Source organism: Pelobates fuscus, chromosome 12 (genome assembly GCF_036172605.1).
Source record: "Pelobates fuscus isolate aPelFus1 chromosome 12, aPelFus1.pri, whole genome shotgun sequence".
NCBI classification, from domain to species: Eukaryota; Metazoa; Chordata; class Amphibia; order Anura; family Pelobatidae; genus Pelobates; species Pelobates fuscus.
In genome coordinates this window covers 110,082,884-110,108,044 of record NC_086328.1, presented here as the reverse complement: position 1 = coordinate 110,108,044, position 25,161 = coordinate 110,082,884, and the positions used below count along the sequence as shown (strand labels likewise).

The following is a 25,161-nucleotide window of genomic DNA, read 5'->3' as shown; positions in this document are numbered from 1 at the left end:
TAAATATTAACAATGTTATTCCAGAAATGTGTATTTTAGGGAATTAGATTAAAATGGGAACATTTGGGCTGAAATACCAAAAGTGTGTCTACAGCTGACCTAGAGAATTTGAACAAATCAGCTCTTTTACCCATTTTGCCATTAGATGTAATTCAGAAAAGAGGTTAGTGAATAACTAATTCTGCAATATTCTAATATTCAGATTTCATGCTTTAACTATATGTTCCATTATAACTCACATCCAGCCCAAACCATCACCCTAGGAATATTAAAGCACCTTTGACTTTCAGCCAATCCAAATTCTACTAATTATTTAAAGATATTATAGGACCATTCTAGCACGTTAACAACTTGATCGTAATTAAGTTGCTATGGTGCCAGGAAGTCCTAGATGCCAGGTTACCTTACGGGTTAAACTACTAACAAAAAGTTTAACCCTAAAGTCTTCTGTCCAGTATCTGTCAGCTCTACAACTTACACATCCATCGAAACAAGAAGACTCGGACTGGGTGCCGATGACAGGCTGAGACCATCAGCTGATGCTCTCAGCCTAGCAGTATCTCCACATTCACAAAATACCATGTTTCTTAAGCCAATCAGCAGCACCCGGTATGAGGCTTTCTATTTCAAGCATCAGACTTAAACGAATGTGGGGGAGGGGGCAGAGATGAACAGCGCCAGACTTTAGGGTTAAACCAATGGTTATTAGTTCATTCCAATGAAGTTGTTATGGTGCCAGGAGTGTTCTTTTAATTTAACCAGTTCTTGTTATGTGAATCCTTATTGAAAATATAATACAGATTTTTGTCTGTGTTTCATTACTTCCAACTCGGGAACATATAGCACATATAATTCTACAACCAGCTAAAATGCACTTTTTTTTAATGTAACGCCATGTGTATCTATCTAAAACACACTTTCTCCTCATTGACAGTGAACATAATACAAATCACAGGAGAAAGGCATAGACATTTTGGTACTGTTCGAAGGTTGGTGGTCATTAGCTTATATGAATATCAATATGATTTGATTGGCTCTTCATAATGTTGAGTTGTACAGACAGAAGCCTAATGCCACCATTATATGAAAATGTAAAGGCAAATAAATGGAATCAAATAATCATCATATAGAAAAGGTTTCTGTTGAAGGAAAGGCAAATTATATGGCAAACAGTGATTATTGTGTTTGTTTCTACTTCAGTGATAACATGTTAGATTTAGTTTAGAGTATAACATTCTCAATTTATCTATAAATAGGCTAAGAAGGAAATAATATGTATTATGACATTAAATAATTACTCTTTGAAAAAAAAAATCAATTTCTAGGTATTTTGTGTCCTTCCTGTACATGTACTATAAATAGATATTTGTTAGATTTATCTTATTTTAAACTATTCTTTAAATATCTAATGAGAATGTATTTATGAGATTATGCTCATACAGCTAGTTTTCTATAAATTCTTATTTGCAGTGTGTTACTAAAAATATTCCATACGAGACTATCTACAAAATGTCCCTGATCCACTCCACTGATGGGAACACTTTTGCAATGCATATTGTAGATTTGGCAGATTGAGTTTGGTGCTTGGCATGAAATGTTAGATTCTTTTTGATAGTTAATACAATTTCTAGTTCCATGGGGCAAAAGCCCAATCTTCACAGATCACTTAAGTAGCACTTCAGATGTCCACAGGCCATTACAGATGTTCACAGATCATTACTGCACTACACAGGCCACTACCAATGTCCACCGATCACTATTGATTTCCTCAAGTCACTACCGATGTCCACAGATAACTACTGATCTCCTCAGGTCACTACTGATGACCACATATTGCTATTGATCTACTCAGGTCACTACTGATGTCCACAGATAACTACTGATGTCCTCAGGGCACTACTGGTGTCCACAGATTGCTATTGATCTCCTCAGGTCACTACTGATGTCCACAGATAACTACTGATCTCGACAGGGCACTACAGATCACTATCATGATCCACAGACCAGTACTGATATCCACATACCATTCCCGAAATCCACAGCTCAACATTGAATGTATCTGCACAGCAGTTTGTAGATTTGGAATGTCTTTGTCCATGTGTGCTATTGAGTTAAACTCATGGTACTTTATTTACGGTTCTTACGGTAAACGTTTTCGGTAATACATCTAGAACCATTTCGACCTATAAATATTTTGTTATAATATCCCTTCAATAATCTAAGAACAATGTTGACATTTCTTCTCTTTACATGTCACATATCATTCAGTATCTTTCCTACAAAATAAATCCTTTAAGACTATCCCATGCATGACTTACTATCGGTAATTGTGCTTTCACAGAGGAGCATCCTCCATTGTGATGGTTTGTAAACTTTAATGTTCATTGTTTTAGAATGAAGATGACCCAATGGAATCCATGAATGGAATCTCACAACTCATACATATGGGGCTTTCCTTCAAGGCAAGATCTGCGTTGAAGATATGTGAAACACGTGTCACCACATATGTGCAAACAATCACAATGAAATTCATCACAGACACTACAAAAATATCTAGTTATGTGGAGTAATGTTAAGAATCCTTTCCTTCATCTGCACAATGGTACGAATCCTGATTTTCCTGCACAAACTCTTCTCTTTTATCCCAGCCATTTGGCCAGCCACTGTTAACCTGCGTTGTGGCTCCATACGACTTTGTGGTGCCATAATTTATGTAGTTTTGAGAAATGTCTCCACTTTCTTCAGCAAGTTCATCCTCATTGATAAAGCCACATTTCTCCTCACTGGTTTGTTCAGGGTCTGCCCACGGTTGTTTCTCACCAGAAGCAAATATTCCATAGAATATAACTCCACCGTAATGAACAAGTGCCGCAATCAGGAAGACATACTGCCATTCTTCACGTGACTGTGGAGGGAACATTTTTAGACAGTTACTTCACAGATGGTGCAACATTATGAGAACAAAATGCAGTATGAGGAAGGTTTAAGCAGTGAGAGGCTGAAAGCATCAGCTGAGCCTCTCAGTCTATCACTGGGCAGCCGTTAAGAGAAAGAGAAAAACAACTCCAGCCCCCAATCACAACTTAAAAGGACACTATAGACACTAAAACAATTTTAGCTTAATGAAGCAGTTTTGGTGTATAGATCATGCCACTGCACTCTCACTGCTTAATTCTCTGCCATTTAGGAGTTTAATCACTTTTTTAATGCAGCCCTAGGCACACTTCCCTGCATGTGACTTACACAGCCTTCCTAAACACTTCCTGAAAAGAATCATCTAATGTTTACACTTCCTTTATTGCAAATTCTGTTTCATTTAGAATTTATTATCTCCTGCTCTGTTAATTGCTTGCTAGACCCTGCAGGAGCCTCCTGTATGTAATTAAAGCTCAATTTACTGAGCAGGAGATAAACTATTTTAGAGAAAGTTACATCTGGCCATTTTGTTTACATGCAGGCTGTATCAGTCACAGATAAGGGAGGTGTGGCTAGGGCTGCATAAACAGAAACAAAACTGATTTAACTCCTAAGTGGCAGTGAATTGACCAGGGAAACGTTAGAGGCATGACACATACACCAAAACTGCTTCATTAAGCTAAAGTTGTTTTGGTGACTATAGTGTCCCTTTAAACAAGATTGGGTTGTTATGGGGTTAGGAGTATTCCTTTAATAGTAATTCATGGCACTGTATCCTGATCAGTCATTAAGATATCTTAGAGGTCCAACGAGAAAGTGAAACTTCTTTCCCTAAGCCATGCAATAACCTAGTATTTTGTACAATACAGGCAAACAATAAGTCTTGCTATAAGTCATACAATAAGCCATATAAAGTGCTGTACATTATGCCATACAACAGGCCAAACAATAAAGTCATATAACATGCCATATAATAAGCGATTTAATATGCTGTGCAATATGCCATGTAATAAGCCATACAATAAACCATATAGGTCATAGAATAAACCATGTAATATTCTGTACAATAAGGCATATAATAGGCTGTACAATAAGCGATAGATTAAGCAGTACAATAAGCTGTGCAATTAACTGTATAATATGCTGTAATACTATAAGCTGTAATGGTTAGAGCATTTGGCGCATCACGTTACGGTTGTCCGGGACAATAAAGCAGTCATTTTTTTTTTCCTTCAGATAATAAAGAATTTTGTACCCAAAGTTCACATTATGGCCTCTATTTAAGAAGCTTTCCAAATTATTCAGTAATGCTAGAAAAAGTTTCCAAAAGATTTTTCTACAAATATTACCGTAAACTTTAATGGCGACGTCTGTGGATAAATAATTTTCCAAATTTTTTGACAATATTGAATTGTTTGGAAAGCTTTTTAAATCGAGGCTGATGTGTGTTATATTTACTATTTGTTTAATAGACCAGTAAACTGGACAAGTTATTCTTCAGTCCACTACAACCCACTAAATATATAAAAATGATATACTTTGTTCTTTGTCATTGCGCCAACAATTAGAGGGCAAACCATCCCAGATAATGTGCCAACGCCATTCGATATTCCCATCAATATGCTGGCATAACGAGGAGCGATGTCTAGATGATTCACATTGAATCCTGGGGACAAAACAGAAACAATCTTTGAGAGCAGTGGAAGAGAGATATTTCGCGCAGCAAGGGTGGAGGGAAGTAAGATTTAAAATACATTTTAAAAGGCTTTTGTGCATATACTTTCTGTATGGGATTAGTGTAGGCTAGAGTAAGTGTCAAAATATTTAATTATTCTGTCTATAGAAATTATTAATATTTGACATGCTGAAAATATTTTCATTTTGTCTCTGGAACATCACCAAAATAACGAATGAATTCTCTTTTCTTTCCGTCATTTTTCTTTAAATCAGTTTAATATACTGCACAGCGATTAAGAACATGTTCATCATAAAAGATCCATGTTTGAGAAAAAAAATCTAAACATATATTCCGCAATTCAATGTTTTTGAAAATAGGGATAAGGTAAACGGTTAAAACATACCGAACGCTGTTAAATATCATCGGCCTCAATTTAACATTGTCCCCAACCTAATATTGTTTGATAAGATTTTTGGATAAACTTTTAAAATGATTCAATATAATGAAAAATATTAGAATGTTTTAACATTCGGATATTCTTAATATCTTTATATAACTTTTTATATATGATATATTTGTGATATTTTAATATTTTGAAAAAATGAGTTTCGAAGCTTACATAAAAATAATACGTTATTTGGAAAGATTTTACAACAATACTGAATTGAGACCGTAGTTTGCAGAGAATGAAGAAATATTTCAAGTACAAATGACTAAAAAAAAAAATTACCAGATATAGCAAATCCACTGAATCCAACGGCTAAGATAAGGAATGATATAGCCACTCCTTTACTATGAGAATATCCAACCACCAACAGAAGAGTTGCTTCCATACCAAATCCTAGAATGCGATAGAAAAAGTGCATTTGAATATGTGACATATTTACCAATCTAGAAGGCTTCTCATTTTGTAGATTTTGCTTTTAAAATATTAAGATTAACACAGTTTTCAGATGTTTAAAGGCTGTCTCTTTTTATGCATATTAAAATTAATAATTCAGAAAAAAAAAATCAAACACGATGGGGTACATTCACTAAACAGTAAAATGTAGCAAATTAAAACCCGAATTGCAAAACGCAGCCTAACATATATAAATCAGCACCTTTTGCTTACATTTAGCAATTTTATTTTTAATTCACTACTATTTCAGTGCTTAGTAAATACATTCAATAGTCATGTCTAGTAGACGTTCCCATTTTTTTTTTTACTTTCAAGCTAATTTACCGGGAATATCGTATTTTTCATATTATTCTTAAAATAAAAATATTAAACCAATGGCTGTGATTGGTTGATGTGATTAGATAATGCAGATGATCTGGTTTGATTTAATGAGGTGGTTGGATGACATTTTAGGTTTTGTGTTTAAATTTAAAGGGGGTTGTTAAGGGTATCGGGTGATTTGGTTTGATTTAATGGGGATATTTGGGTGATATACTAGACATGTTAAGATATAAAAGGGCTTGTTGTTCGATGTTAGATTAGATTAAAAGTGCGTGGTTTCTGTAATGTATTAAGGGTGTCTCGTGAGCTATTTAGATGAAAAAGGAATGGATTCATTAATATTGTCATCTAGTAATCTCACCTCCACAATTCATAATTTTCCTCACAGTCGTTGTCGATAGAATCTGCTTACTTCGCAGAAAATCAGCAATTTGTCCTCCAATAGGCACAATAATTGTCATGACCAAGTGTGGAACAGCAGACAGCAATCCCACCTAACACAATGCACACAGATTTTGGGCTAATAATAAATAAAAGTACCAGGAACATGCATTAGACATGTCTATAATAAAATATGAAACAATTGCAATAATGTAATTACCTTGCCGATTTCAAATCCAAAGACTTCTTTAAAGTATGCTGGCTGGCTAATTAGCAGCAGATAAAATGTCCAACTTCTGCAAAAGTTTGCCACAATAATTGCATAGACAGGCATCGAGGTAAAGAATTTTTTCCAAGGAGTCTTGAATTTCTGAAACATTGAGAAGGAGAGATGATTCATGGGTTTAAACATTTACAGAGTGATCTAGCATGTCCTAGAAGCATGATTAAACATGGAGATAATTATATCCTTTACTCAATAGTTTCATGAAAATAGCACAAATGTTTAATCCACTTTTTAACCATGAGTGACTCTTCCTGTGTCTGACGAGTACAGGTTACAATTATTTGGCCCAGGTTGATAGGTCAATATAAAATAAATCCAATATTACATTTAGTAATAAATAAGTGTTTCATGCCAAAGGCAATGTGCAATATATTTTAAAGAAACAAATGTAAAACTTATTACCAAAATATGTATTATCTTAGAATGGGAACTTTTACAAGTAAGTAAACACACTTGAGTTCTAGGGAAATGATTCCCAAATCCAGTCTGGAAGACACCACAGGATTTAGGCTTTTCCCTTATCTGTCTGAAAGATCGGAGGCCGATCATATGAAATATACACAAGACCAAATAATCTCCTACCTCTAAAGGACCCATAAGATTAGCACTTTCTCCGATGCTTTCCTCGATATAGATACGTTCTTCATCAGTTATGGTCGGATGCTTTGCTGGACTTTCATAGGATACCAGAATCCAAAACATGTACCAAACCAGACCAAAACTACCTACATAAAAATGTGAAGAGAGTCTCACAACTGATCAGCAGATCTCTATATTGGTTTTAGTATTAGTATTAATATACAAATTCCCCCCCTTCATACAATGCCCTCCAATAATACCTTGGCAAGTATGAGCAAAGAAGGCTGTGGAAAATTGTCTATATTGTTTAACCTTTTGATCTTTTGTTCAAAAAAATACACAACAATACGCTGCTCTCATGGATATCAAACAATTACAAACACAACAAAGGTTTATAATATATATACATATTAAATATATGTGTGACACAATTACTGGCACCCATTTAGTCAATACTTTGTAAACCCTCCCTTTGCCAAGATAACAGCTCTGAATCTTCTCCTATAATGCCTGATGAGGTTTGAAAATACATAGCAAGGGATCTGAGAGCATTCCTCCACACATAATCTCTCCTGATCCTTCAGGATTTAAATTTGAAGTCGACACTGGTAGACTCTCCTCTTCAGTGCACCCCGAAGATTTTCTATGTGGTTTAAGGTGAGGGACTGAAAAGGCCAAGGCAAGAACTTAATTTTGTGAGCAATAAAATATTCCTTCGTTGATTTTGAGGTATGCTTTAGATTGTCTTGCTGGATCCAACTACGGTCCATTTTAAGCTTTCAGGTAGAGGCAGTCAGGTGTTCATTTAATATCTGTTGATATTTAATAGAGTACATGATGCCATGTATCCTAAATTTTTTTTGAAATCCTCTGTCAGAAAAACAGCCTTAAAACATCAAAGAGCCACCACTCTATTTAACATCGGCATAAGGCACTTTTCCATATGGCTACCTTTCTGTGTGCACCAAAATGCTCTATTTTGGTTTCATCTGACCATAGAACCCAATCCCATTTGAAGTTCCACTTGTGATGTCAATGAGAGTATTTTGAATGAGAGTGGAGGCTTTTTTCTTAAAACCCTTTCAAAAACTTGTGGTGATGTACGTTATGTCGGATTGTAGTTTTGAATACTTTCTGACCCCAAGACGCAACTAACTTCTGCAATTTTCCTTGGAGTTTTTTTGGCCACTCAAGCCATCCTCTTCACAGTGCATTAAGACAACACAAACTCTTCCATGTTGATTCATAAAATTTCCAGTTGACTGGAACTTCTTAATTATTACCATGCTGCTATTTTCATACAGCCACCTCCTATTTTTGAAGCTCAGCAATCTTTTGCCGCACATCATTGTGATGAATAATTGATATTTATACCCTTGTGAAACAGGAAGTCGTGGTTGAACAATTTCCTATTCCTTGTCATCCAGGTGTACTAAAAATGTAGAATATCAATGGCAGTATACTTCAAATATTTTTTTCTCAAATGAATTAATAGGGGTGCCAATAAGTGTGCCACATATATATTTAACAAAGATTTTTTTTTTCTAAACCTGTGTTGTGTTTGCAATTGTTTGATATCTGTAGGAGCAGAGTTTTTTGTGTATTTGTTGACCAAGATCAAAAGGTTAAAGATTACATAGATTTTTTTCACAGCCTTCTTTGCTCATATTGCTCATATTTACCAAGGGTGCAAATAGTAGTGAAGAACACTGTATATATTAAGTGATAAGGATCATAGATGAAACAAGCAAAAGTTGGAAATTTAGATCAAACTGGTAAAAAAAAAAGAGAAAAGAAGCGGACTAGTAGAGCCACATTAGATACACACAAGGGTGGGGGGTAACCCCAAATAGATATAGAAAGAACAAGAGATGATGTATCTAATGTTTAACGTAAAGTATATACATCCAAGGGATGACAATATGGCCAGCGGAAAACTTATTGAGTATGCCCGTTGAAAATAGTATATTCATCCAAAGGATAACAATATGGCCAACGGGAAACTTATTGAGTATACCAGTTGTTATCAAATAAGCAAAAAAATAAAGTTTTATTAGACATTACTAAATAATAAAGGAAAAAATCGATCAGTGCCATACAATAAACCTCAAAAAATTGTGAATTAAAAATCTGGTACAAGATCAGTGCCAGTGTAATTAATGAATGCAAACCAATATAGCCAACAAATAGCTGTCAGTAGTGGCAGGTGGGTAATGCTATCGGACTAAAGAGGAACAGATACCAATCAAATAGCTCAGTGATTGATTAGTCAGTCTGTCTCATCGGATATCGGTTGATCACTGCAAAAAGTCTTATGCAGACCGGCCACATTAATGCCTTAGTAAATTATTCTGACATTAAATGCTGGGTCTGTCTAATAACAGTGTGATACTTAATGTATTTAAATATCCTCTATATTCTTTCTAAGATCAGTGTGACCGGCAACTGTCAGCAAATCGCTAAACTGTTGGTTACCCCAAGGACGAAAGAACCGTCACTATTCCGGGGTTAATCGAAAAAATAATAATATTAGTCTGGTAGCTTGATAATCTGTAAGGTAGTCCTGTTCAAAACGGCAGTCTAATATTTAATAAGTTGGACATAACCTCCATGTTACTGCCACATATCGATTTGGTAGGTAGATATAAAAATAGATAGTAGCAAGGAAGTGATACACAAAGTGATTGGACTGGCGTCTGAACTGACATACAAAGCGTTAGATAAGTATACCATACATCTGCCAACAGTAAAAACTGATAGTTATACAAATAGTGTGCAGCTAGACGATACAAGGGAAGGGGAGGGGGACAGAGTCTCAGTAGACAAAGATACAAAGTGTCCGTAAGCAATAACACTCTATGTGTTCTGAAGGCTGTTGACAATCTAACAACCCTCGTTGATAATGTGTCCCGTGCCTTCAAGGGCACCTAACCCCAACCACCAGAATATCTATCACTAAAATCAGTAGGTATCGTGAATTGGAAATGAAAGTAAAATGAAAATTATTGGTTGCAAATAGTTAGGTTAAATCGAAGAGCGCGGTCGCCGATCTGCGCGCTACACAATGGATCCAAAAGTGTAGTGCACCCTAATCCTCTGACGCGCGCGTTTCGCTACTCCTAGCTCGTCAGAGAGGAAACGATTGGTGCATTAGCACCGAGTTTAAAAATATACCGAAGACACTTGATTGGTCCGGTCATGGCAGTTCCTGATTGGTTAGTCAAGTGTGACGTGACGGAGACTATGGACGGAAACCGAAAAAGACCGTTCCACAGATTTGTTAACCATTCATGACCGGGTTTGAGTCCCAATATTAATTGGGAGAAAGAGCTAAATAGCTGCACCAATGTTATTCATGGCGGCATATAGAATATTGCATGTGTTTAGACTAAAAACGAAGGGTCCAAACAGATATATTTAGGGTAGAAATGCAATCTGTTGGGATGGATGCTACATTCTTGTTTCAAAGGTCCTTGTTAAAGAAGGAAGACAGAAGGTTTGTTTCATAAAGGGGGTACCTCAAGATTGAGCACTAAACCATAGTAGAATGGGATAGTTGCCATAAGCAATCAATGGGTTAGATAGAATCGCACGTTATATATTAGTTACTTAATAAAAAGTAGCATTATAACAACATACTGTATAATGAGTGGTACCCAAGGTCAGATGGTGGTATAGTATTGGAATCCTACTAATGATTTGAGGAAGATACTAAAGGTCCCACTGATCTTACATATTTGTCCGAGATAGTTTAGAGTGTATAAATTTTGAGTAGCAAATTTACTGGATTCTGCACTACAATAGTCTGAGTGGAGATCTTAAAAAAGGACAGTAGTAAGTTCAATTGAGGGGACAGATTCATCTGCCATTGAAAAGGAAAGGAAGAGATATAAACACCCAAAATGATCCATGATGACCATGGATATGAGTACACATATTCTGCAGGTATCTGAGACACTGCACCTATTACTGATTATGAATGTATGAAAGGGGTAAAATTGAATTCTTCATTCAGACCGTCTGGTGACAGTGTCTTTAGAGTGTATATCCATTTGGACTCTTTCATGAGTAGTATTTTATTGAAATTCCCCTTCCCAGTGTTTAGTGTAAGTTTTTCCAGAGCTTGGAAAGTTAGTTTGGTAGGGTCTGCTTCGTGATAGTTTCGCACATGATTGGCTACTGGGGTTGAGGTGTTCAGATTGGTAATAGAGCAGATATGTTGAAGTATCCTCCGTTTAAATTGCTGGTAGGTCTTCCCTACGTATTGTATACCGCAGCAGCAGGTGATTATGTATATCACCCGTGTGGAGCTGCAGTTGATGAACTCCTTTACCGTATATTCGTTTTTTGTTTTAGAACTCGTAATAATTTTTGTCGGTTTTATAAACTGGCATGCTTTGCAGTGCCCGCAGCGAAAAACTCCAGTGGTTTGTTTTAGCCATGTAGATTGAGATGGCTTTATAGGTTCCATATGACTGTGGACAAGAATATCTTTCAAATTTCTTGCTCTGCGGGCAGTCATCTGTGGAAATTTTTCAATGCTGTCACTCAAATCAATGTCATGTTGGAGGATGGGCCAGTTATGGGAGATTATTTTTCGTACTTCGTCCCAATAAAGGTCATACGTGCCAATACATCGGGTTGTTTTTGTTTCTGTCTTCGGTCTAATGTTTCTGAGGCTATCGCTTCTGTTGGTTAGTAGGGCCCGTTGGTAGGCTCGTTTGAGAACCCTATTGGGGTAACCCTTCTGTTTGAACATTGACCTTAGTTTATTGGCCTCCAGCTGAAAGGTTAGTTTGTTAGAGCAATTGCGTCTCGCACGGAGATAATACACGAATGGTATTCCGGATTTCAGTTTTGTTGGGTGATTACTTGTCCAATTTAATAGACTATTGGTCGCTGTATCTTTTCTGAAAAGTATAGTTTCAATTTTACCATCCTCTAGGATCTGGATATCTAAATCCAAAAAAACAAAATGCTCAGAGTCTATGACATGAGTGAGTTTAAGACCAATGTTATTGGTATTGAGTATAGTCACCAAATCTTGGAATTGTTGGACTGATCCTAACCAGAAGACCAGTATGTCATCAATGTATCTATGCCAACTATAGATACACGTGTCATACTGGTCCTTGGTGACAGCTGGTAGAATGGTCTCTTCCCACCAGCCTAAATATAGGTTTGCATAGCTCGGGGCACAAGCCGTGCCCATAGCTGTGCCCTTCAGTTGTAGGTAGTATCGGCCGTTAAATACAAAAAAATTATGAGTAAGAATATACTCCAATAGTTTGATGATAAAGTTGCTCTGTGCAGGTGTGAACTCCAATGATTTATTTAGAAAGTAAGAGGTAGCTTGTATGCCTATAGTATGTGGGATGTTGTTATAAAGGGCTACAACATCCAGACTGCCTAATAGGCAATATGGGGGAACCTCCAAATTTTCCACAAGTATCAGTGTCTGTTTTGTGTCCTGGAGGTAGGACTTTAGGTTCACCACTAGTGGATGTAATAGCTTTTCAAGAAATTTGCTGCCTCTCTCTGTAATTGACCCATTGTCCGACACTATTGGTCTTCCCGGTGGTTTTTCTAGATTTTTGTGAATTTTGGGAAGGCAGTAGAAGGTAATGCACCAATCGTTTCCTCTCTGACGAGCTAGGAGTAGCGAAGCGCGCGCGTCAGAGGATTAGGGTGCACTACACTTTTGGATCCATGGTGTAGCGCACAGATCGGCGACCGCGCTCTTCGATTTAACCTAACTATTTGCAACCAATAATTTTCATTTTACTTTCATTTCCAATTCACGATACCTACTGATTTTAGTGATAGATATTCTGGTGGTTGGGGTTAGGTGCCCTTGAAGGCACGGGACACATTATCAACGAGGGTTGTTAGATTGTCAACAGCCTTCAGAACACATAGAGTGTTATTGCTTACGGACACTTTGTATCTTTGTCTACTGAGACTCTGTCCCCCTCCCCTTCCCTTGTATCGTCTAGCTGCACACTATTTGTATAACTATCAGTTTTTACTGTTGGCAGATGTATGGTATACTTATCTAACGCTTTGTATGTCAGTTCAGACACCAGTCCAATCACTTTGTGTATCACTTCCCTGCTACTATCTATTTTTATATCTACCTACCAAATCGATATGTGGCAGTAACATGGAGGTTATGTCCAACGTATTAAATATTAGACTGCCGTTTTGAACAGGACTACCTTACAGATTATCAAGCTACCAGACTAATATTATTATTTTTTCGATTAACCCCGGAATAGTGACGGTTCTTTCGTCCTTAGGGTAACCAACAGTTTAGCGATTTGCTGACAGTTGCCGGTCCCACTGATCTTAGAAAGAATATAGAGGATATTTAAATACATTAAGTATCACACTGTTATTAGACAGACCCAGCATTTAATGTCAGAATAATTTACTAAGGCATTAATGTGGCCGGTCTGCATAAGATTTTTTGCAGTGATCAACCGATATCCGATGAGACAGACTGACTAATCAATCACTGAGCTATTTGATTGGTATCTGTTCCTCTTTAGTCCGATAGCATTACCCACCTGCCACTACTGACAGCTATTTGTTGGCTATATTGGTTTGCATTCATTAATTACACTGGCACTGATCTTGTACCAGATTTTTAATTCACAATTTTTTGAGGTTTATTGTATAGCACTGATCGATTTTTTCCTTTATTATTTAGTAATGTCTAATAAAATTTTATTATTTTTGCTTATTTGATAACAACTGGTATACTCAAAAGGTTTCCATATGGCAATATTGTTATCCTTTGGATGAATATACTATTTTCAACGGGCATACTCAATAAGTTTTCCGCTGGCCATATTGTCATCCCTTGGATGTATATACTTTACGTTAAACATTAGATACATCATCTCTTGGGTAAAAAAAAAAAATTCTCCTCAATCTCAGTTAATGGGAAATACCCAATAAAACCTTTCCTGATTTAGAACCTGTAAATTACATAAACCCTTCTACTTGAACCTGCCCTGCAGACGTTTAGATTCCTCTATCTGATAGCTGGGGAAACTTTCCATTCTAGTTTAGTTCCTAGACTTTAGTATACTCTTGAACTATGAGGAGCAGGCATTATATTTTAGACATTAGATATATAGTGATGTCGCGAACATAACATTTTCGGTTCGCGGGCTGCGAACGTGAATTTCCGCAAATGTTCGTGTACCGGGCGAACCGGGCGAACCGCCATAGACTTCAATAGGCAGGCGAATTTTAAAACCCACAGGGACTCTTTCTGGCCATAATAGCGATTGATAGGGGGGGGGGATCTACTCTCCTTCCCCCCCCCTGGCCCCCACCACTGGGCGGCGGGTGGGGCCCATAAAGATAATGAGGGCGGGGACCTACTGTCCTCCCCCTGGCCCCCACCCCTGGGCGGCGGGTGGGGGCCATAAAGATAATGAGGGGGGGACCTACTGTCCTCCCCCTCTCCGGCCCTCACCCCTGGGAGGCGGGTGGGGGCCATAATGATAATGAGGGGGGGGACCTACTGTCCTCCCCCCCAGCCACCACCCCTGGGCGGTGGGTGGGGGCCATAAAGATAATGAGGGGGTGATCTACTATCCTCCCCCTCTCCGGCCCCCACCCCTTGTGCGGCAGGTGGGGGCCCTAAAAAAAAACAATAAGATTTTTTGCAGTGATCAACCGATATCCGATGAGACAGACTGACTAATCAATCACTGAGCTATTTGATTGGTATCTGTTCCTCTTTAGTCCGATAGCATTACCCACCTGCCACTACTGACAGGTGGGTAATGCTATCTGACCTACTGTCCCCCCCCGGTCCCCACCCCTGAGCGGTGAGTGGGGGCCCTAAAAAAAACAATAAGGGGGGGACCTACTGTCTCCCCCCCAGCCCCCACCCCTGAGCGGTGGGTGGGGGCCCTAAAAATAACAATAAGGGGGGACCTACTGTCCCCCTCCGGCCCCCACCCCTGAGCAGTGGGTGGGGGCCCTAAAAAAAACAAAAGGGGGACCTACTGTCCCCCTCTGGCCCCCACCCCTGAGCGGTGGGTGGGGGCCCTAAATACTAATAAGGAGGGGGACCTAATATCCTACCCCTTGGCCCCTACCCCTGAGCGGTGGGTGGGGGCCCTAAATACAAATGGGGGGGCCCTAGTCACCCCCTCCCCCCAAAAACAAATTATCACCCTACCTACCCCCCTCACCCTAAAAATAATAAGGGGGGCCTTTAACTAAGAACCTGTAAAAAAAAAAAAAAAAAACTTATTTTTTTTGGAGGGTGAGGGGGTGACTAGGGTCCTCCCATTTGTATTTAGGGCCCCCACCCGCCACTCAGGGGTGGGGGCCAGGGTGGGAAAGCAGGTCCCCCCTTATTGTTTTTTTTAGGACCCCACCATCGCTCAGGGGTGGGGGCTGGGGGGGGAAAGTAGGTCCCTCCCATTGTGATTTATGGCCCCCACCCACCGCTCAGGGGTGGGGGCCAGGGGGGAGGACAGTAGGTCCCCCCCTCATTATTTTTATGGCCCCCACGCACCACGCAGGGGTGGGGGGGAGGACAGTAGGTCCCCCCATTGTGATTTATGGCCCCCACCCACCGCGCAAGGGTGAGGGCCGGGGGGGAGGACAGTAGGTCCCCGGGGCGGATCGAACATCGCATGTGTTCGCCCACGGTGGCGAACGCGAACATGCTATGTTCGCCAGGAACTATTCGCTGGCGAATAGTTCGGGACATCACTATAGATATATATTTTTTAAACATATCATTTTCATTGTACCCCTACCTGATCTTTAAGGTCTGGTGCACTCCACATTTTTATTATTATTAATTTTACTTTAATTTTCAGTGTCTCGGGGGAGAACACACATTATACTGTTCTGTATGTACATGTTTTGGTGCCACTCATTTCTTTACTGGTATTTTATTTAGTTTCGATTGGTTCAGTGTCTATCCTTGACAAATGATTTTAGTTCTTTGCTGAATGTGTATACTTGATATAATTTCTGGCTTTTAATTAATGTTTACCCCTTTAAGAGCTATTCTTATTCATCAAGACGTCATGATCTAACGTAATTGACATTCCTGAGTGATGGAACATATACTGAACTTGTACCCATTAGTCTTGATAAATTCTGAACTAAAGACGAAACGCAGAGACCACGGGTTCATTGCCTATCTGTACTCCTACTCCAGTGCAATCTCTTCGACCCTGTTCACGGTTCCCTGTTATCAGAACTTTAGGCTGAGGTGGGCTGACGCACGTTTTATTTTTGGCGGGTCCATTGGTGTGCTCCCTCAGCTTGGCGTGTGGTGTGGCGAACAGGGTAAATTGCTCCTGGCTACTCTCAGAGGTTTTCCAACTTGGGAGCCCCCGTGCAGCACCCTTAGCCCAGTCATATTAGCCTGGTGGGTTTTAGAGCTCCATGTCCCTTTTGCTTCACGTGCCCATTTATCTCCGTTTACCATCACGGACATTCTAGCTGTTCTATTTTTTATATTTGTGATTACTCCAGTGAAGGGGCCCCTCACTGGAGATATATATAGATATAAATGCTTTTTATCCAATATATTGAGTTTTGATTGTTGATTTAATACTTTTATGTTTTAGACTTATTTATTGTTTTTACAAACTATATTCCTGCTTTTTTGATTGATGTTTCTACACATGACATATTGTTGTGTTGTCTCTTGCAGGATTATACTCTGAGACGTATACCTTCTTATATTTTATAAATAAAAGGCACCTTGTATTTTGCCAAATACAGTTTAGTGGATTGTGCTTCTACTTGTGTTTTTGCACTTAGCTCTTATAAATATCAGGGACCTTTTTATGTTCATCATTAGACCTAAGAGTCTTTTATGTAATTTCTCTAATTGGAGCGCTTACACACCTATATATTTTTTATGTACCATTTATTGACCAGTCGCTCTAATTCGTTGTGAAGCAGCCCATTTTATGGATAGGGATATCTGATTCTTATAGATAAAAATAATGATTTCTTCCTTATTCAGCTACCCATTAGATGTTTATTTATTTTCACTAATTTAATGAGACCATATGTGTTGTCTCACTAGATGTAGCATTTATGCCATAAAGAATGTTGACGTTTTTTTTCAGCCTGTTAAACTGTGACACCACTTGCTAAATAGTAAATGGTGTTGCAGTTTCAGTAGTTACCTAATGGGAGCTTGGTAGAATCATTTTACAAATTAGCGGAACAGCAAAGTTACATCAATTAGTAAATTGCATTTTTTATATAACATTGCTGAGAAGCTAATTAGTACAGCATTGGGTGCGAGTGAATTAACATGGATGTTTAGAAAAATAAAAGAGGATACTATTACATTGCTTTGTTAAATAATTACGTATACCTTAATTTCAAACTGCGGTAAATTTAGTGAAATACTGGCAGCTGCTCTGTGACCCAATGATACTGGGGGATCAATCGTTTATGTATTTTTAATGTATAGGGAATTTTGATTAGCATCTAATCTAGTCATTAATTATCTTTCAGGTCCTCATCAATGTTAAATTAAGCTGCAGTACTTATGGAATTATATATCAATAACAATGTTGGTCTAGAGTTCTAAAAGTAGTTCAGTGAACAGAAACATTCTATGGGTTTCCATAGTGATTGCTCAACTTGTAGAATTTTGATCCATAACTCTTTTTAAGACACCCCCTTACTAATGGAATAATTTGATAAATATCTTTCTTTTTTTAGTTTGGATAAGTATACATTCTAAAAAAAGGATCTCCCAATATGAATACCTCTCCATACTATTGCTGATATAAGGGTCAATAAATCTAAGTATTTCCATGGAAATGTAGCAGACGCTATCAATTATTGAGTGATTACACTGTCATCTTTTTAGTTAAAATGCACTCTTTGATTATTGTGCAAAAAGCAGCCCTGTGTTTAGTTTTTGGTTGTTTTTCTCAACCCAATTGCCAACTGAAAATAACACACATAAGATATTACAGGTTACAGCAGAAAATAAATTCTGATCAGATGAGTGATGTGAAGCACTGTACTAAACCAATTACCTGGTGCAACTGTCTAAAAAGGAAGGCAGCCCGGAGGTGCCAAAGTAGTATAAAATGTTTAACCCCTTAAGGACCAAACTTCTGGAATAAAAGGGAATCATGACATGTCACACATGTCATGTGTCCTTAAGGCGTTAAAGACCAACATTAATCCTCTCAATACTATAAAGACATAGAATAAAGTAGCAGTAAATATATTTACCAGCCTAGCAACACATGCTAAGTTTGTGTAAAATTACAGTGTCTCAAATTAAAATAAAATCGATATCACTGGAAAACGTTAAAGTCGATACAAGTAAAGAAAATTGGCGAGTTACACATATTTTGAATTGTAAGACCTTATCAACAACCCACAAATAAACCTCTATCTTCCACTCTCCAGTCACAATCACTATCCTTAATGGCTTGATGAAGCAAGATATCCAGCTTTATACAGATGACCGATTACCCAAGTTTAATATGTGTATAAACTCTGCATTTTCTCATGAGTTACTCTTTCGATGACCACATTGACCATGACTGACCACACGTATCATGTCCTGTTCAGAGCTAATATAGGCCTCTGTCTAATATTTCTGGATAAACTTTTCCAACTATTTAATATTTTTGGATAAACTTTTAAAATAATTAAATATTTTGAAAATGTTTATAATTTTAATATTTGTTTTTTTAAGTTTATATATTTTTTTATATATGATATATTTTTGATATTTTAAAGGGACACTATAGTCACCATAACAACTACAGCTTATTGAATTTGTTCTGGTGAGTAGAATCATTACCTTCAGGCTTTTTGCTGTATACACTGTCTTTTCAGAGAAAATGCAGTGTTTTCATCACAGCCTAGTGATAACTTCACTAGCCACTCCTAAGATTGCTGTTAGAGATGCTTCCTGGGTTATGGCTGCCTAAAATGCATCCAAACAGTCAGTGTCTCCACCATCTGCATGCAGACACTGAACATTCCTCATAGAGATTCATTGATTCAATTTATCTCTATGAGGAGATGCTGATTGGCCAGGGCTGTGTTTGAATTGTGCTGGCTCTGCCCCTGATCTGCCTCTTTGTCAGTCTCAGCCAATCCTATGGGTAAGCACTGTGATTGGATCAGGCTACCACTTCTGATGATGTCAGCAGACTGCTTGTTTTTTTTAGGCAAACAGCATGCAGAGTTACAGCTTCTGGCTTGAATACAGTAAGATTTTGCTATATTTATGGAGGCATGAGGGGCCCAGGGGGGCTAGATGGTGGTTTTAACACTATAGGGTCAGGAATACATGTTTATGTTCCTGACCCTATAGTGATCCTTTAATATTTTGGAAAAATCATTATCTAAAAACATTAAATAATTTGAAAAACCTATTCAAAAATATTAAATCGAGGACATGATTGTTGAGTTAACGTTTGACATTTAAAAATTGAACTTACAAAATGTCTACATTTTTAATAGAGCTGACCCTAAAATTGTTCCTGCTTCCCCTGAAATCATGACTGTTCTGCTAGAGACCACTGCATATAGTGACAAAATATCCATGAGTCTTACTCACCATACACATAAAAAACAGATGACCATCCTGTGTATTGCACTAAAATCCCTGCGAGAGGCATTGCGACAACTGCTCCTGCATAGGACCCTGAAAACAAGAGGATAAAATGAGGTTATGATGGCCACAACTTCTGGATTAATGAACTAGTAACATTTTAATTACCGCAAAAAGAGGTGGTTGCCAGTCTACTTCTTTCTAACGGTGGCGCCCACTTGCTCCATATGCCATGGCACGCAGGATAAGTCACACCCTGGAATAATTTAATATAGTTATAGAAAAGGAAGAGTTACTAACATTATATATCGCAAACAGTTTAGAACAGCAAATGCCAGAATTTAGATATTAGTTATCCTTCCTCTTAATTTAGGTCGTTGTATTTGCTAATTTGTGATGACAGGTGTTTCTTCATATTTATCTTTAAATCTATTTTAGAAAATTCCATTTTTATTTAAATGTTTTTACTGATGTTTATTGTCTTCTTATACGACAAGACCAAAACCAGGGGTGTCAAAAAAAGGTAGATCGCCCAGATGTTTAAAAAAACCACAACTGCCACAATGCTTTGTCATTCTAAAGGCAAAGCATGCATAGCATCATGTGTGTTGCAGTTGTACAACATCCAGGGATCTACCTTTTGGGCACCCCCTGACCTAAACAAATTACTAGTACTAACATCATCATTTCAAGTATGAATTCCCAAAACTTATAACGTGTTCTGGGAATTGATACTGCAAATTATTTGTGAGATTTCCCTTCATATTCCACAATGATGGACATGAGGCACTCAGCAGGATCTCAAACGTACTTCAAAATTTACAGGTTCAAAAACTTTTATCATCTAATAAAATCAAAACGTTCATCATACAATAAAATAAAACCCTTCATCATGCAATAAAATATGCATCACTTGCTGATATTTGCATTCATTTTTTATTTGTGCTTGATTTTTTGTGCCTTCTAATTAAATATATACTATTCTAATTAAAACAATGTTTCCAATGTTAGTCCTAGTGTAAGTATTTTGCTTCTTTCTTTTTTCCCTTCCTAGCCTGGGAATACATTGTGTATATTTACCCAAACCTATATTGATATAAACTATACATTTAATATTCCCATTCAATCACAGTCTATTTTAGCTGATAATATCGTCCACATTTTATCTTTTTATTTTATGACTTCTGAAGGAAATTATTAAAACATACACAGGGTTATTTACTAACATTGTATAGGATCCAGAAAATTTACAATGTGCCAATGTTAAAATAAATTGAGACAAAATACATCCAGTAGGATGCATGTTTGCAAATTTTGGTTCATTCGGTTTTTCTGAAATTGAATAATAATTTGAAGTACTATTTGCCTGCCTGCAAAGCCAGCAGACAAACGATAAAAAAAAAACACGTGTTTGTTAGCCTAAAATAAGAGAAACACAGGCAGCACTCCATGATGTAGAAGGTAAATTTATTTGTGGGTTCACCACCTCACCAAAATAAGTGAGGCGCTTCGGCTCCTCAGAGCCTAAATCATGCATGATATGTATTTTGGTGAGGTGGTGAACCCACGAATAAATTTACCTTCTATATCCTGGAGTTTTGCTTGTGCTTCTCTTCTTTGATACTACATTGGTGGATTCAGCGGTGTCCATCCTACACACAGAACGCCCTTTGGTGGAAGGCCAGAGCATATATGTGGAAAGTGAGTGCAGGGTATGCTGTTTTTGCTGGAGTGTTTGTTAGCCAGCCACCACACTAAAATACAAAACACTTTTTTAAAAGCCTAGTAGAATATTTCCTTTTTACCCCCACCTACCATGCCACAGGTAGGAGCATGCCTACTAAAATGTGAGCAGCCAGTGGCTGCTCACTGTAATTAAATCTAGTAGGGATGTGCATGGGCAAAAATATTTGGTTCGGTTCGGCACTTCCGAAAGTCAGGACTTCAGCAATTCAGGACTTCGGCAATTCGGCACGGCACTTCCGAAAATCGTGACTTCGGCAATTCGGCACTTCCGAAATTCGGGACTTTGGCAATTTGGGAATTCTGCAGTTTGGGACTTCGGTACTTTGGGAACTCTGGACTTTTGGCTATTCCTTGACTACACGTTTTCTACCTATATTAAACCCGACCATTCTAAGGTTCGGTAATAGGTGCTTGGGTTTTCTGTGGGTTTACATACTGCATGTTCGGTTATCACACGACCGTGACAGCCCCATAGCAAAAATACACAGCAGTCCTTCTTTTCTCACCCAATCTCTAAATATACAGGGTATGGAGGGTCTATAAAGGATTCTAGTGGATCCTTATCCCATTCATTGTTAGGGATGTAATTGCAACCTAATTTAAAAAATATATTCAGACGTTTTTGCAATTACATGGATTACAACTACTGGAGGGAGATAAAAAGTGAGGACAGTAATCCTGGCATTTGACATACTATGATTGTTTGGCTGCTCACTGTAACGTATAATATGTTTTCTTTGGTTTAATAGATACATGTTTGGGGGAATAAAATTTAATGATTTGTTTTTTATGTTGCAGAAGCGCAAAAAGAAAGAGTGAAGAATAGCTTGATGCCCTTTCCAAGATCTCTGATTGTCCATAAACATTACAATCTCTAAACATACATACAATCACAGACACAAAAACACACATACAAACATATACACACAGAAACGCTCATTCTTACAGACAGACACATATACACACAGACTTAAACATGCAGAGAAATACAAACATATGCATACACAGACATATGTGCACAAACACATGCTCAAATACACCTCAAGACATACACAAACACTCACACCTACATAGGAAAAACACACAGACATGCAAACATGCACACACTCCACTGGATTTTAGCCTGAAGTTTTGCAAATCCTTTGACAGTTAACTTTCCTTTGTATGTATTCATCCATTTGTACTAAACTAAGAACTGGGCATAACTTAAAAAGAATCACAAAAATTAGGCTCGTAATATGAGTTTTAAAAAGATCTCTAAAGAAAACTCTCCATCTTCATTCTGTCTCAAACTCAGCTGCCTTTTTTAAAAAAAAAAAAAATGTATTTCTTGAGAATAAATTAAGCACCCCCACAATGCTCTCAGTTCATTTAAATTATGCTTTAGCGAAGAAAGCACATATTTAGGACTATCTGCTCCGCATGTATTTTAAATATGTTATATTTTCAAACAGAGGGTCATTGTCATGACAACAAGAATCTCTGAAGACCAGAACAAAGGTAAGATAAATTCATTCCTACCTCAACAAGCCCTTGTAAAATCCTCACAAATATTACACAGCCGTAGTGTACCCGGGCTGCAGACGGAATGAGCATGTTCAGAGTAGAAGTCAGGACAATGGCCGCACCAAAGACCCTACAATATCAACCAAAAACATGTTTTTAGCCAGAAGGTTTCCACAAAGTATTCAGGATTTCTCAACAAACAAAACTATTATTAGGAGAAATAATTTAAGATTGATTGGATTTATTCTGAATATTTTAACAAAAGAAAAACTGAAAAGAAAAACTGTTAAGTAAACATATCATAATTTGATCAATATCAAAGTAAAATTATCATTATTATCATAATAAACACATTGTATAAAAGTACTTGCTTCCCAGAACATAGAATTAAAATATAGCACGACGTGTTAAATACACATTCCAGAGATTAATGTTTTAGACAATTTAATGAAATTATTTAATTCTTCAGATACAGTGCGTGTTACAAATGTAGAAATTAATCATAGGTAAAATTACATGCAGAGTAATAAGTAACAAGATAAACACATACAATGGATTAAGGAACCTAGTCCCTGGGCTTTCATCTAATATTTGCTACCCTTTTCAGTAAAGTTTGAAATTTTTAGGCAAAAAAATCCAAAATGATGACTTTTAAAATTGTAATTTCCATTTGAATTTCTGGCGCTTCAGCCAGTGAAGTGTTATGTGAGGAGGCCTGTGAACTTGAAATTATTGAGATATCTTTTCTATGTAGATTCCTATCACGTTGATTAACAATCCTCCCAACAGTCATGGATTGAGTAGGACAGTCCTGATTCATGAATCCAGTCTACCCATACTGTGTTTTTCTCCTTTATTCCTCTTCGTGAAATAACAGAGGAAGGCCCCCAAACAGTGCTTTGTGATGCCTAATGTTTGCACCTTTTCTGTATGAGGTCATTACGGAACATTTTGACCTGTGCAAGGGCATCGGCTCTGTGCTTCGTCAGCCTGGCTAATTAGCAGATCCTCCCATCATGGTGTGTGCGTTTGCCACTTTATCTCACCAGTTCCATCCATACACTGTTTCCCATGCACTACCCCACCCTAGTCTCTCATACCACTAAATGTGTTTACATGAGATGTGCCAGTTTGTCATCATTTATCACATTTTGTAGGAGAGTCAGTTGTAATTAACATTATCACAGAAATACTGAGAAAACAGCTATTTATTTGCTAAATAAATTCACAAACCTATAGCGACAACCTTTTAAAGAGATACTTTGTCTGCCTCCACCCCGCTCCCCCTTTCAAGAGTTTACAAGGTACATCTTACTTACTTTACATCCTGCAGAACACTGGTCTATGTGCGGGTTCTCCACCTCCCTGGATTACTCACGTCTAACAGGGAAGCTAGTTTGCATGTGCAGCAAAACACAGCCCTCTGACAATCAAACACTCTCAATGAGAGTCATTTGAACTATAACTGAGTTAAACTTGATTAGAGATCCAGAAGTGCTTCCTGGCAACCATATGGGGGAGTTAACCCTGCAAAAAAAACATTGCCTTTCTGGCGAAACGGTAATATTGTCAGTTGCAGGGTTAAACGGACGAGGACATAGTACCCAGAACACTTAATTGTGATAAAATGGCCTGGGTGCTTGTAAAGTCCCTTAAAGTGCCTCAAGGCTGTCTTATGTACACCATGGTGGAAACCTGGACCACCACCTGCAGTGATCTGAGTTTAGACCACCTTTCTTTTAAAAGGGAACTGAGACTTCTCAGGATTTTTAATATTATGTTTACTTATCTTATATTATTTATATTTACTTATGCCAAATACGTATTTGTGAGGTGTAAAAAAAATATAACTAAATGTAAAACCTATTTGTCCTCTTAAAATTGCTATAAGTTCTGTCCTTTGCACTTGGCAGTCAGTATAGAAAGAACATACAGAGAAGAGGAGAAATTAAACGTTTCTTCACTGCATGCCCTGGCTTTACTAGTCTGAACTGGATTGTGATATTACTTGCTTAATTTTTAATGTGAATGTAAAAGAAAAGGAACATCCCATGAAAAAAACATTCACAAGTTAGAGGTGATTTTCAAAGTTTTATTCAATGGTGTAAATTCGGGGAAGCGACATTTGCCTTTTAAACACTGTATCAGGGAGATGCTAAGTTCATTTAGTATATAGCACAGAATAAGCCTCAATCTTCCATAAATTAGAAACAAATAAATGTATAAATTACATGTTCCTGGCTAGATCC

At 37.7% G+C, this 25,161-nt stretch overlaps 1 protein-coding gene across 1 annotated transcript in view; it reads right to left on the bottom strand.

Moving 5' to 3' along the window:
* Positions 1-1,338: 1,338 nt before the first annotated feature.
* The window catches only part of SLC17A6 (solute carrier family 17 member 6), a 53,938-nt gene continuing 30,115 nt past the window's right edge, over positions 1,339-25,161 (bottom strand). The window contains exons 4-12 of the mRNA XM_063437358.1: positions 22,928-23,042; positions 19,829-19,916; positions 19,667-19,753; positions 7,066-7,208; positions 6,418-6,567; positions 6,178-6,310; positions 5,325-5,435; positions 4,455-4,582; positions 1,339-2,905 (exon numbers count right to left, since the gene is read on the bottom strand). Coding sequence (XP_063293428.1) covers positions 2,573-2,905; positions 4,455-4,582; positions 5,325-5,435; positions 6,178-6,310; positions 6,418-6,567; positions 7,066-7,208; positions 19,667-19,753; positions 19,829-19,916; positions 22,928-23,042 — 1,288 coding nt within the window. The 3' untranslated portion in view covers positions 1,339-2,572. The remainder of the gene's footprint in view (positions 2,906-4,454; positions 4,583-5,324; positions 5,436-6,177; positions 6,311-6,417; positions 6,568-7,065; positions 7,209-19,666; positions 19,754-19,828; positions 19,917-22,927; positions 23,043-25,161) is intronic.